The sequence below is a fragment of the Astatotilapia calliptera genome, chromosome 18, assembly GCF_900246225.1.
Source record: "Astatotilapia calliptera chromosome 18, fAstCal1.2, whole genome shotgun sequence".
Taxonomy (NCBI): Eukaryota; Metazoa; Chordata; class Actinopteri; order Cichliformes; family Cichlidae; genus Astatotilapia; species Astatotilapia calliptera.
In genome coordinates, this window is record NC_039319.1 from 25,339,728 (window position 1) to 25,353,979 (window position 14,252).

The window sequence follows — 14,252 nt, forward strand, 5'->3', positions numbered from 1 at the left end:
GAATCTCATCTCTGATTTTTGCGGATGATGTGGTTCTGTTGGCTTCATCGGGTGAGGGCCTCCAGCTCGCACTGGAGCGGTTCGCAGCCGAGTGTAACGCAGCGGGAATGAGGATCAGCACCTCCAAATCTGAGGCCATGGTTCTCAGCCGGAAAAGGGTGGAGTGCCCACTCCGGGTCGGGGATGAGTTCCTGCCCCAAGTGGAGGAGTTCAAGTATCTCGGGGTCTTGTTCGCGAGTGATGGGAGAAGGGAGCTGGAGATCGACAGACGGATTGGGGCTGCGGCTGCAGTAATGCGGACGCTGCACCGGTCAGTCGTGGTGAAGAGGGAGCTGAGTGTAAAAGCGAAGCTCTCAATTTACCGGTCGATCTACGTCCCTACCCTCACCTATGGCCACGAGCTGTGGGTAGTGACCGAAAGAACGAGATCGCGGATACAAGCGGCGGAAATGAGCTTCCTCCGAAGGGTGGCTGGCCTCTCCCTTAGAGATAGGGTGAGAAGTTCGGCCATCCGGGAGGGGCTTAGAGTAGAGCAGCTGCTGCTCCACATCGAAAGGAGCCAGCTGAGGTGGTTCGGGCATCTGGCAAGGATGCCCCCTGGGCGCCTCCTGGGCGAGGTGTTCCAGGCATGTCCCACCGGGAGGAGGCCCCGGGGCAGACCCAGGACACGCTGGAGAGATTATATCTCTCGGCTGGCCTGGGAACGCCTTGGTATTCCCCCGGACAAGCTGGAGGAGGTGGCTGGGGAGAGGGAGGTCTGGACCTCTTTGCTTAGGCTGCTACCCCCGCGACCCGACCTCGGATAAGCGGATGAAGATGGATGGATGGATGGATGGATGGATTTTATTTTTTCTTCTTTTCTTGGATGTCAATGAAGACTCAGGGCCTTGAAGTTTTAATTTTTAAATTGCAAAAAAAATGCAAAAAAAATAATGGCAGGTCAAAATGTATGTTGGTGCCAATCTTTGGTCCATCTAAAGGCCTACTTATAATGACAATCACATATTACTTCAACTGGTTTTTTGTGGAAATATTTAGTTTCGTTTTTTGGTTTTTGGGGCTTATAACACAGGGCGCTCATGTAATAACACTGGGATTTGAAGGGTTAAAACAACGAAAATATAATTAAAACTTTACATGAATATTTCAGGGAGAAGTAGTTTTACAAGGTTGGCTAATTTAAAGTGGAATAAAATATGGATATATGGTCTTTTTATGGCGTGGCTGAGAATGGTCCCTAGGGTGATGGGTGTGAGTTTTTTAAAGGATGGCAGGAGGGTTAATATAAAAGTATTTTACTGTGTATTTTACAGTTTTGTACTGTTCTTCCAGAATATCATTAAATTCACATAAATAGACTGTGATTTTACATGTCAAATGTAAATTAACGTAAAATCACTGTAATGTAATAAAACATAATTTTCTTGTTTTTTAAATGTATTTGTCTGTACATGTGCATATTTAGATTGTTAAAATACTTTCACAAATGCATCATAATTTCACAAATATTTGTCCGTTATTTGAAAGATTGAACTGTTAAATTCAAATGTAATGCTATGGAAAAATATATAAAATGATTCGTATAAACTTTTTCTACATTAAATAATTATTATCATTATTGTTATTTAGGGCGATCGTGGCTCAAGAGTTGGCAGTTCGCCTTGTAATTAGAAGGTTGCCGGACGCTCTCGGTCGTTGTGTCCTTGGGCAAGGCACTTCACCTACTGGTGATGGTCAGAGGGGAATTATAAAGTGGAATTGTAAAGCGCTTTGAGGGTCTCATAAAGCGCCATATGAATGCAATCCATTGTTATTTAAACCAACTGCTAACTGTATATTTCTGTACATTTAAGTATTATTATTCATATTGCCGCATTCATTGACCTTTTTTATAGGTAATTTCATTGTTTAATCACATTAAATTGTTCCTAATTTAATGTTTAAAAGCACTTGAAAAAGGCAAAATCCCATGTAAAATTAGGGCAACAAAATGTATTATCATTACTGAAAATAAAGTTATTTTCTGGTATTTTCTGGTATTATTTTGGCGCCCCAGCTGCTGGAATATCACTGTTTTTTTAGAAAAAATTTTTTTACGGTGCACCTGGTCATGACAGATGACCGCCCCCTCTGACTCTGGTTCTGCCGGAGGTTTCTTCCTGCTAAGTCAAATTTATTCATTCTCACACAACAGCTGATATATCCTGGGCAGTTTAGGGTCCAGGATCTTGGAAGAGCCAGGGATTTAACCCTTTAAAATTATGAACAATGTACTCTTTATCTTGACCACAGATCCTAAAAGGTGCATACAGTATGTGCAAAAGTTTTGAGCCACCCCTCATTTCTTTTTATTTTGTTCTTCAGGCTTTTTGAAAGTCTTCTTTGACTGTTTTTTCACTCCTTTTCAATCCAGTCCTTATAGCTGACTATTTTCAATGGATGTCTTTTATTTATTAAGCTACTTAACACAGACTCATGTATCGTTTAAGTGTGGACTGGAATCCTGTGCATTCTGGTCCCTACAAATGAAAGATACTAACATCTTCATCTCCAGTGTTCCAGATCAGCCTACTGCGTTTTAGTTTTTTGTGCCAGCGTCTCCAAAGCATACATAATAGCAGGTCTTACTACCATATTGTAAACTTTCCCATTTATATTTGCTGCTGTGTGCAGGTGAGATTAGGAACTATAGAAAAAGAGGCATGCTCGTAGAATGACAAAGTAAAATGAGATATTTAAAGAAAGACATTAGCAAAGAAAGTTGGTTAGTCGGGGAGACGAAGTAGACAGGAGTACTGGGAGGCTGGCGTGTGGCAAACACAGATGGCAAATGCAAAGAAAAAGGCTTATAGGGATTTTTATGTGAGGCTGGACTAAGGAGAAAAGGACTTGTATCGATTGGCTAGATGGAGAGATTGTGCTGGAAAAGATGTGTTGCAGGTTAGGGTGATTAAGGACAGAGCTGGATATTTACTAATGAGTGAAAAGTGTGTTGAGAAGATGGAAGGAGTACATTGAGAAGGTGATAAATGAAGAAAATGAAAGATAGAGGAAGGCACATGGAGGACAGTTAGCGCAGAGGATTAGTACGGAGGAAGCAAGGGCAGCTATGAAGAGGATGAAGAGTGGGAGGGTGGGCAATAAACCCATCCATGACCCAGCGTTAGAGGTTCTTGTCCAATATTTTCTGGTACTGGCCCCTCACTGTGGTGTAGCCGTCTTATACTCTCAGCAGAAAAACAGCCGTAAAGCATAATGTTTCCACCTCTGTGCTTGACTGTGAAGATGGCGTTCTTTGGGTCATACTCAGCATTTCTTTTCCTCCAAACATGATTGGTGAGTTGATGCCAAAGAGCTCGGTTTTGGTTTGATCTGACCATTCAGATGTTCACTGGAAAATTAAAGACAGAAGTGTGCATGTGCCTTCTTGAGCAGCGGGACCTTGTGGCAGAGAGGTGCACAAGTCTTTGAGGGGCAAGTCTCAAGTGTATAATGGATGAAAGTGACGTTCTATTGTCAGATAAACACCAACTAGTCCCACTATAACAATTTGTTATGTGTTATATGTGCTGTGTTGATGCACCACAGCATTTAAAGTGATGAGAGCGTACTCACTCAAGAGGGCTGTTGCAGTTAAAAAGAATAGACACAAGTAAAGCAAAGTGAAAAACTGCTCAGTTGAAGTCGATAAATTTACACTTTAAACTTTATTGCTTGTTACAACCGGATGCAGGATGTTAACTAACCTAGTTTGTAGCTCAACTTTCTGATTCATAGGCATCTCTTCACCTCACTAAGTGACTGACTTATTACCGGTAACAGTCTTTGTCGCTTTGTTACTGCTATCTCTCCTCGAGTGTTGTTTGAAAAAAACACTTTAATATCTTTTGTCTGTGAAGGTTCTCAGTCATCCAGGTCATGGTGGTCTAAAGAGCTTGGAAAGAAAAGTGTCTGGACGTCTCTAATATCTTACTATATGTATGGACAACAAAGATTTAAGAAACATTTCATTTATTTTACTGTGCATTTACTGTACTATGCAACCTTTGGAAAGGGTTGTGTAAAAATCTTTATGACATTTAGAGTCCTCGCAGCCGATTAATTTAAAAACAAAAATTCACAAATTATTAGCATATTCAGAACATTTCCTTAACTAACAGAGAAAAATGCACCGTCTCATGAAACAATGTGCAATTCAGGGCTGTGGTCTGTCCCTTATTTACATCTTAATTTTACCCTTTTACATGGATAAAAAATGGTTTTCAAGACTTGAGTCCCAAACCTTGAGTCTAAGTCAAGTCTGAAGTGTTGCGAGTGCAAGTCGCCATCTCTGCCTTGTGGGCACTGCAAGACTGCACTCCATTAGCACCAATGGTGTTGCTGGTGACTGTGGTCCCAGCTGCCTTCAGATCATTAGTTCATTCATGTAGTTCTGTACTGATAAACCACCTTTCTCATGATCATCCACAACCCATCAGGCAAGAGCATGGAGCTCCAGACTCAGAGTGGTTGATGGACATTTTGTATTTCTTCAGTTTCTGAATAAATTGCACCAACATTGGACAAAGGATATTGAAAAGGATATTGATCAGTGTATTGAAGGAGGACAGGCAGAGGGCTGGTGTGACAAAACAAGATGCTAGGGACAGAGTGAGATGGATGCAAAAACACACAATAGCACACTATCAGTTATGGATTGGCCTCCCCTGAGGCCAGACCTCAACATTATTGAAGCAGCGTGGGATCATCCAGACAAAGAACCAAACAAAAGGCAGAAACATCCAAAGAAGAGTTTTGAATGTCCTCCAGGCCCAGAGAACTATTAGTGAAGACTACTTAAAGAAAGCTTGCCTAAGAGAGTTCAGGCTGTGCTGAAGATGAAAGGTGATCATACCAAATATTGACTCTTAAGCTCATTAGAAGTATAAAAACTCCGCCTTTTCTTCATATACTGTATTTTGATCTGTTTTTGTAAATGCTTTTTTTCCATTTTCCTACCAAGATAAAAAGGGGCAGCTCAAGATGTTTGCACAGTAATCTGTGAATAGCTAGTCATTACTGCATATACTCTCTGCTAGAGTTAATGCATTGACAGCTATGACAGAATTGGCTATAAGCATCAAATCTACTTTCTTGCTGCTTGTTTTGCTGCCCACCATTATCAGAATAATAATGTGCAGACTAATAATAATCCCCGGTTGGCTCCCTTTAGTGATGGCAGATACAGTAAGTACATTTTAGCCTATTATTATAGTAAAAGGCTGTGGTTATCTAACATGTTTTTATCCATTATAAATGATTTGTTCATAATGTTAATACACTGCTAATATATAAGCTGAGTCATATCTCTCTCTTGGCGCTCTTTTTACTAGAGCTGTGATTTACTTAGCCTTGATTATCGAACAGAATTTGAGGAAGTGGAAATTGGTGGCCAATCACAAATAAAAGTTGTGTTTTGTTTTTGTGGTTTTGCAGTTCCTATTCCTCTGCTTCCAATCTTTCTGCTAAGAAAAGCTATCCAGGGAGAATACTTAACCGCATGAGAATAATATCTAGTTTTTACTTTCATACTTTCATCAAGAAAGTAAATAAAGGGTAAATCTGTTGTACTCGTTTTGGAGTTTGGAGTGTACAGAAAAGGAAATATTGCCACATTCGGTTTTCTGTCTGTCTTTCAGAGGAAGACAAATGCTACTATAGTTAGGTCAGGAAGACCTTGAGAAAACAATGCGGGGATTGCTTGCAGCATCGAGGTCCGCTGATCTAACCTTAGATGTTCTCACCTGTTCTCCCTCTTTCACAAAATCCTTCCTGCAGATATGAGCCATGATTCCTGTGGCCAGAGCGTCGCCCATCACATTGACCATGGTCCTGAATCGATCCCTACACGACAAGGTCAAAAGTTATTCGCAGTGAAGACTGATGAAGACCGTGGTTTATACACCCTATAACAAGTTAGTGTGTATTCCTGATATTTTGCTGATTGTTGCTTTTTTCAACCTCTGTGCAAGAAGCTAAGAGTTACTGGTTTTTAGCTATGATGATTGCTGTTAGAGAAAAAAATTAACCTTTACTTACAAAGCCCAGTCGACAGCAATGATGAGAGTGATGTCATCAGTGGGCAAACCCACAGAGGTCAGCACGATCACCATGGTAACAAGACCAGCCTGTGGGATTCCAGCTGCACCGATGCTGGCGGCCGTGGCAGTGATGCTGAGAGAACAGAGAGAGAAAGTCGGGTACGTTTATCTTCAAAGGATATACAGGAACACGTCCTTATATATGACCTCCCTGAAATGAAGGTGCAGATCTGTTTGTGAGCACTGAAACCGCAGGGATGGAAAAATAAAGCAAACATAGGGACCGTGGAGAACTATAATTCTGAATTACTTTAATACATACTGTATGTGCCATGCATAACTTTTTTGCTTCTTCTTCAGTGCAGAGTGCAATATAGCTCCAATTACTCATCCGTACTTACTTGGCAGCAGCAGTTTCAGCAGATTGATATTTTGTCCACAAATACACACGATCAGCTTATAAGAAGGGCATGAACTAATCCAAAGCTGGTGTATGGTAAGATAATTTAAATACGCATCACTCCCCTTAAACAGTGTTTGCTCATTTTCTACTCTAGCATGACAGATGCTGAAAAGTGGCATGACATAAACATTTCTGTGAACACTGGGTCCTTGTTTTCAGAAGTAGAAAAAAATAGGCTCCAGTTTTCTAGCTTTTGATTTTTCTAAGCAACAGAAAAACTATCCCAGCACATTGCTAGACAGCATAACCACGCTTTTAGAAAACTGCCTCCACCTCCAGCTTTTCTTTTCTTTTTTTTGCTTCTAACTGACTCACTTTAAATTAGATCCCTAAAAAGGTTAATATTTTTTCTATTATTTGTAGCAGTCACGTTACATCCTCTGGGGTTTAGAAATGAAGCCAGAGGAGAAGTGTGAAAAGCAACAGTTACTAAATGGCCACTTGAGGCTGCCTCCAAAATGAGTCAGTTCACAAGGATATCCAAGGATATCCGTTAATGGATTTAGCTTGCTAACCAAACTAAGAAACATTAGTGTAGCCAGTAGCGGTTTTTGATATGGGCAACATGTGCGGTTGCCCAGGGCGGCATCTGCAAAAATTTTTTTGCTCGTGCTCATGCTGCCCCGACATCAGCCAGCACATTTTGGGAATGGCATAGGCACCGATCGGCTTTCTATCGCCCATTTGCTGGGAGTAAGGTCGCCCTCCCTTTGCAGGGTGCGCCTGCTGCTTGCAGTTGCAGCACAGGGAGGAGAGAGCGGGGGATTCACTGGCTGGCTGGAGCAGCATCTAATAACCAGCTCGCAAAATAAAACAAAATAAAAACAAAACAACAAACACGAAAACACCAGACATTATGATACAGACTTATAATTTGCAACAATGTTTTTTTGAAATTCTATTCAAAAAGTGAGCGCGAGAGCCCTCGGTGCGCCTGCTGCTGAAGTCAAAGTAAACCTTATTATCATCTCTGCTACATACAGTCCAGCATATAGAGAGACGAGGCTCCAGTTACAGCAGTGCAAGTAAACAAACACTAAATATAAGAAGAGTTAGAAAATTAGTAAACACTTTAGGACTCGGGGTAAAGGGATCAATAACAATTTAAAATTTACAGTTTCATGATTTAAAGTCTCACACACAACCTGTCGAAAGGGGAGGGGGGCCGTGCTGCTTCCAAGTAGAGCACATTTCATTCATAATGTTGTAAATCCAAGCCCATTATGTATTCATGATTTGTTCCTGGGTTGTGCGAAATCCCAGAAAATAAACCCCAGACAAAGCGAATCTGTGAACTAAGGTGTAGGTCTATTAGGGAAATGTTGTGGTGATCCTCGGGCTGAGGATGGGTGTTCATACTGGAGTGCAAAATTAAAATGGAAGATGGACAAGAAAAGGTCAAAGCCATCAGGTGCTCAGTTTAGAAAAAAAGAGAAACGAAGAGGAGGAGAAACGAGCAAAAGATGCAGGTAAGCAGATGTGTCATTGGATAATGGCAGGTCATCCTGAAACAATCAGAATCAGAATACTTTATTAATCCCTAAGGAAATTATGTGGGTTACAGTTGCTCCAAGAAGAAATGGTAAAAATAGCAACGTTATGTTACAGATTTTACACACTTAAGAAATAGCACTAATATATACAGATCACTCAATTATAAAAATCAAGGATTAACAGAGGTGATTATAAATAAATATTAAGAAAATTGACAAGAATATTCCAGAGTAGAAAAGAGTGTGTGTAAAAAGGGTGTAACTATTGCAGTGTTTACAGTGCTTTATATGGAGCAGTTGTACAGGGAGATGTCCACGGGCAGGAATGATTTCCTGTGTCGTTCAGTGGTGCTTTTTGGTGATCTCAGTCTCTCACTGAATGCGCTTCTGTGACTAGCCAACACGTCATGGAGTGGGTGGGACTTATTATCCAACATTGTCTTTATCTTGGACAACTTCTGCCTCTCAGACACCACCCTATCGAAGTCCAGCTCCGTCCCCACAACATTAATGAGCTTGTGGATCAGTTTATTTAGTCTGTTGGTGTCTGTGACCCTCAACCTGCTGCCCCAGCATGCAACAGCATAGAGGATAGCACTGACCATAACAGAGATGCAACAAGATAACATCAATTAGTAGGGATAGTGAAAAGGTCTGTTAGCCACTTGACTATGATTGTAAACAGCAGACACTGATGTAGTTTACTGAATCGTTTGGACTGTGTTCAGCACAATATTAATTAGTCATCTGTGTAGACAGCGAGGTTATTACAGTTAACCTAAACTAAATTAAAGCTAGATGTGAAAACATTTAAATTAACTAATGTGGCAAAGAGAAGACTCAGCTAAAAGCTTAACACTGATACGATTTTGTGATCTTAGAAAACAAAGCATAATAAGAATACAGGGATGTTTTAGTATTTTTGTAGTTTGTTAAATTTTAATACAACTTGTCTGATGAGGCATTGATGGACTTTGTTATTGAGACGCTAGATGTCGATAACACAGGTACATGTGTAGTAGTAGGTACATGTGTGACTCAGGTGCTTGAAAAAGTTCTGTGTTTTTATTGGAACATTTTGTGAAGTCCTACCTCTGACAAAGTAATTGAATACACTTAATTTAAAACTGAAACTAATAAGAAGTTAACAAAAACTATGTATGTTCAAACAATAGAAAACAAACTGAAACAATAATCGTGTTAAAGTTTTTACAGTATCTGAAGATCCCAAAGGAACGGCATCAGAATTTAAAACTTTTCTGGAAACCCATGTACGTGACTTCTTGTCACGATCACAAGCTTCTCTTTAAAGCCTGTATATGCTCCCAGTAAGAAAGTATCTAGTATCTAGTATCAGTTACTCTTTTTAAACTATACGCAGAGAGCATCTTTCCTACCACCCATTTTTTTCAGCTCACAGAGAAACAAGCTTAGCAGCGTCTCATCTGCAGTTTGTACCTATGAAAAATAGCACAATCTGTCTCTACTGCAACCATTTAAATGCTGCTGCACTGCTAATCCAACAAAATGATATATTATATAACAATCTTAATTGTAGAACTACATATTTTAGTTATGTAAAGTTTCAGATGCCTTGTCCACTACTGTGGAGAAAGAATTAAAATATTTTGGGACAGTGACGGTTTTGAGCTTCTGGACTTTTGAGTGCAATTTGACAGCTTTCTCCTGGAAAGAACAAGAGGTTGGGGTTCAGGTTGGGCTAGCATGCAGATGGAGCAGCTACGTGGTCAGTAGCCAAACCGCGCGAACAGGATGCAGAGGGGGAAAAAATATTATAATTCTCCGTGACAAGGGAGCTGAGTAATACAGGTCATATGGGTTTTACTGCCAAGGGATTATGAGGGAGTGTGCACAGACTGCAGCCATGAAGAGGTCTGCTCTTAACATTATTACAGTAGGACATCGATTCAGAGGAGGGACAGGACGTTTCCCTTAGCCCGAGCCTGGAGGGGTTGGTGGTGGTTTGCTTACTTTTGACTGAATATTACAGAGCTGTGGTGTTGGTAGGATGAGGCCTGTCAATATTTTTTCTGTCTGTCTGTTTTCCCCCAGGGCTTCCAGACTGATTTAGCAGAAATCAGATCAGACTAAGAAGCTCACATGAGGCGTAATCTTTGTGACATTTACATATATGTGTATCTAGTAAATCCCACAATATTTTTATTAATTCAGAATTAAACTGAACGTGTGACATTATTATTCACGTTGCAGACAGAGCACCAAAAACATGCCTGCTGTTCATTTTTAACCCATATAAATTTCTCCCCGACTGCTGAGATATAAATATCTCGTTGTTGAATGTAACATATTTTTAAAATTCCGTTTTATTAAGAGAAATTAAGAGAGATTCAACTTCTTACCATGACTTTGAATTATACTAAGACAAGAAATAAAGTAAGTGGTTCTGTAATAGCTCTATAATTCCTCCCAATCAGTGCCAGGCTCCCAGTTACAGAGTTAATTCTCAGGCATTAAGTGGCAACTCTATAATTTAACAATAAAATAATATAATTTCTCTGAGATTTCTTTTAAATACGACTTAAATTAAATCTGAGTAAATCAGTGTTTAATGAAGTTTTTGTAGTGGTGGATTTTAGTACCTTTTAACAGACATCTGCACACCAGCTGACAGAAAGAAGATAAATTATCTGCGTTTAATGAAAACACCTTTTTTCTTAGCAAGTACTACAAATCTGGGGGTGAGCCTGACAAGATTTCCAAATGAATTTGAATTTTACCACTGTGACTTCATGAAGGTTCAATTTTGATTAAAGGATCTGTAGTTTGAACTATCCTGACCTTTAGTCCTAGGCAAAGAGCAGATCCCCAAGGAATGAATTCTACACTCAAAAAATTATTTAAGTCCAAAACGCTGGATTACACATAAAGTTTGTGTAATTTTGTAAGATAAATACAATATAAAATGTTACATTTAATGGAATCATGTCAAAATGTACTTGTCACCTTTTTTCCTTAATGATTGAATATTTTAATAAATAAACCTCTGATTTTATATATTTCATTTGTGTTTTACCTACAACTTTTTGCTTCGTGTTTATGAGCGGAAACAATAATTTTGGAGTGTGCATATAGGCAAATGTGTTTAAACTCTACGTTGTTGTCCACAACCACTATCCGCTACACAAACCATTACACAATCACTATCTTACTAAACATTTTAGAAAATGTTTCCAGATGGACAGGAGCCACTGTGTAATTATTTTAACAGAATGCATTCATTAAATTCATAACATTAAGTTAAGATGGCGCCGGTGAGGTCGGCTGCCGTCACGACTGCTCCGACCACTTTTTCTTTGTCTTTGTTTTTTAAGTTAGTTTTCAGCGTTTCTAAATCGGCAAAATCATCACCATTGGGTACATTAGGTATGACAGTGACACTCTTGTTTCTATTGGTATACAATGTACTCACAATTCGAAGTTTTTAACTCCGGATCCGAGCTGGCCGAGTGAGATCTCGAGGGAGAACAAAGGGAAGCGGCGGCGGCCTAGAGGGAAGCGAGCCGGCGTCAGGAACAGGCTGAGAGCTCGTGCACACCGCACACCTCTGCCTAGCATCCTGCTCGCCAACGTCCAGTCACTGGAGAACAAGCTTGACGACCTCAGGGCCAGGATAAAGTTCCAGAGAGACATTCGGGACTGCAATCTCCTCTGCTTCACCGAGACATGGCTGAACCCAGCGGTGCCGGACCACGCCATCCAGCCGGCCGAGTTCTTCTCGGTTCACCGCATGGACAGGACACGGGACTCGGGGAAGTCAAGGGGAGGCGGCGTGTGTTTAATGGTGAACAACAACTGGTGCAACAGTGCGAACGTTGTTCCTCTCACACGCTCCTGCACACCAAATCTGGAACTACTGTCCATCATGTGTCGTCCTTTTTATCTACCTCGGGAATTTACATCGGTCATTGTAAGTGCCGTTTATATTCCACCACAAGTGGACACGGTCACCGCCTTATGCGAGCTGCATGAGGCACTCACACAGCACCAGACACAACACCGGGACGCTGCGCTTATTGTGACGGGGGACTTTAATAGCGCCAACCTCAAACGCGCAGCGCAGAACTTTTATCAACACATCACCTGCCCCACCAGGGGTGAAAGGACACTGGACCACTGCTACACTACGGTCGAGGACGGCTACAAGGCACAATCCCGCCCCCCGTTTGGCAAATCTGATCACGCCGCCATCTTCCTCATGCCAAAATACAAACAAAGGCTGAAACAGGAAGTTCCGGTTCAGAGGAAGGTCGCGCGCTGGACGGATCAATCGGTGGCCGCGTTACAGGACGCACTCGATGACGCAGACTGGGGCATGTTCAGAAACAGCTCCGACGATGACGTCAACGTGTTTACGGAAGCGTTTGTGGGATTCATCGGGAAACTAGCGGATGATACCGTGGAGACAAAGACTATCACAACGTTTCCCAACCAGAAGCCGTGGGTGGATAAAACCATCCGCGACGCTCAACACGGGACTCATGACGGGGGACATGGACCCGTACAAAGCCGCGTCATATAACGTGCGGAGGGCGGTGAAAGAGGCGAAGCAGCGCTACGGGAGGAAACTAGAGTCACAACTCCAACAGAGTGACTCTAGGAGCCTGTGGCGGGGACTAAGGACAATAACGGACTATAAAGCACCAACAACCGGTATGACGAACGCGGCCGTGACTCTGGCAGACGAGCTGAACACTTTCTATGCTCGCTTCGAGGCTGCAGCTAAGGACTCCAACAATGCTAGTGCTAGCGGCGCTAACGGCTGCAGACAGGAAGATACTGCCAGCACCGGAAACGTGCTCGTCATCTCCGAGCATGAAGTAAGGAGAGCCTTCAAGAGAGTGAACACCAGGAAAGCAGCAGGACCAGACGGCATCCCAGGTCGTATCCTAAGAGACTGCGCATACCAGCTAGCTCCTGTGTTCACTGAGATATTCAACATCTCTTTATCTCAGTCGGTGATCCCCACATGCTTCAAAGAGTCCATCATTGTTCCTGTCCCGAAGAAACCCCACCCTGCTTCTCTCAATGACTATCGCCCTGTAGCCCTCACCTCAGTAGTGATGAAGTGCTTTGAACGCCTGGTCAGAGACTTCATCATTTCTTCACTACCAGACACACTGGACCCACTACAGTTCGCTTACCGTCCAAATCGTTCCACAGACGATGCCATCTCTCATCTCCTCCACACATCACTCACTCACTTGGACACTAGAAGGGGGAATTATGTTAAAATGCTCTTCATAGACTACAGCTCTGCATTTAATACCATAATTCCCTCCACACTCACCACCAAGCTGGAGCATCTGGGACTCAGCTCATTTATGTGTCAGTGGATCTCCAACTTCCTAACTGGCAGACCACAGGCAGTAAGGATGGGCGGACATGTCTCAGCCTCCACCACTCTCAGCACTGGAGCCCCCCAGGGGTGTGTTCTGAGCCCCCTGCTGTACTCTTTGTACACATATGACTGTGTGGCCACTACCAGCTCCACCACCATCATCAAGTTTGCTGACGACACCGTCGTGGTGGGCCTGATCTCTGATAACAACGAGACGGCCTACCTGAAGGAGATTAGGAATCTGGAGAACTGGTGCCAGAGGAACAACCTCCTTCTAAACGTCAGTAAGACAAAGGAGCTGATAGTGGACTTCAGCACTAAGCAGGAGAGGAACTACCAGACCCCCGTCATCAACGAGTGCCCAGTGGAGAGAGTGGACAGCTTCAAATACCTCGGAGTTCACATCACGCAGGACCTGTCATGGTCCTGTCACATCAACACCGTGGTGAAAAAGGCCCGACAGCGTCTCTACCACCTCAGACGCTTGAGAGACTTCCAACTGCCCTCCAAGGTGCTCAGGAACTTTTACTCGTGCACCATAGAGAGCATCCTGGCGGGAAACATCTTAACCTGGTTCGGGAACAGCACCGTGCAGGACAGACGAGCTCTACAGAGGGTTGTGCAGTCAGCTGAGCGCACCATCCGCTCCGAGCTCCCTGACCTGCACTCAATCTACAGCAGGCGGTGCTGGACCAAGGCCAGGAAGATCGTGAAGGACCTCAGCCATCCCAACAACAGACTGTTCTCTCTGCTGAGGTCAGGAAAGCGATTCCGCTCCCTGAAGACCAACACAGAGAGACTGAGGAGGAGCTTCTTCCCGCAGGCGATACGGTCTC

The 14,252-nt window shown here is 42.6% G+C and overlaps 1 protein-coding gene across 1 annotated transcript in view; it reads right to left on the reverse strand.

Moving 5' to 3' along the window:
* slc1a7a (solute carrier family 1 member 7a) overlaps nt 1–14,252 on the reverse strand; it is a 49,524-nt gene that overhangs the window by 4,567 nt on the left and 30,705 nt on the right. The window contains exons 9-10 of the mRNA XM_026149713.1: nt 6,079–6,213; nt 5,784–5,883 (exon numbers count right to left, since the gene is read on the reverse strand). Of these exons, the coding sequence (XP_026005498.1) occupies nt 5,784–5,883; nt 6,079–6,213 (235 nt within the window). The remainder of the gene's footprint in view (nt 1–5,783; nt 5,884–6,078; nt 6,214–14,252) is intronic.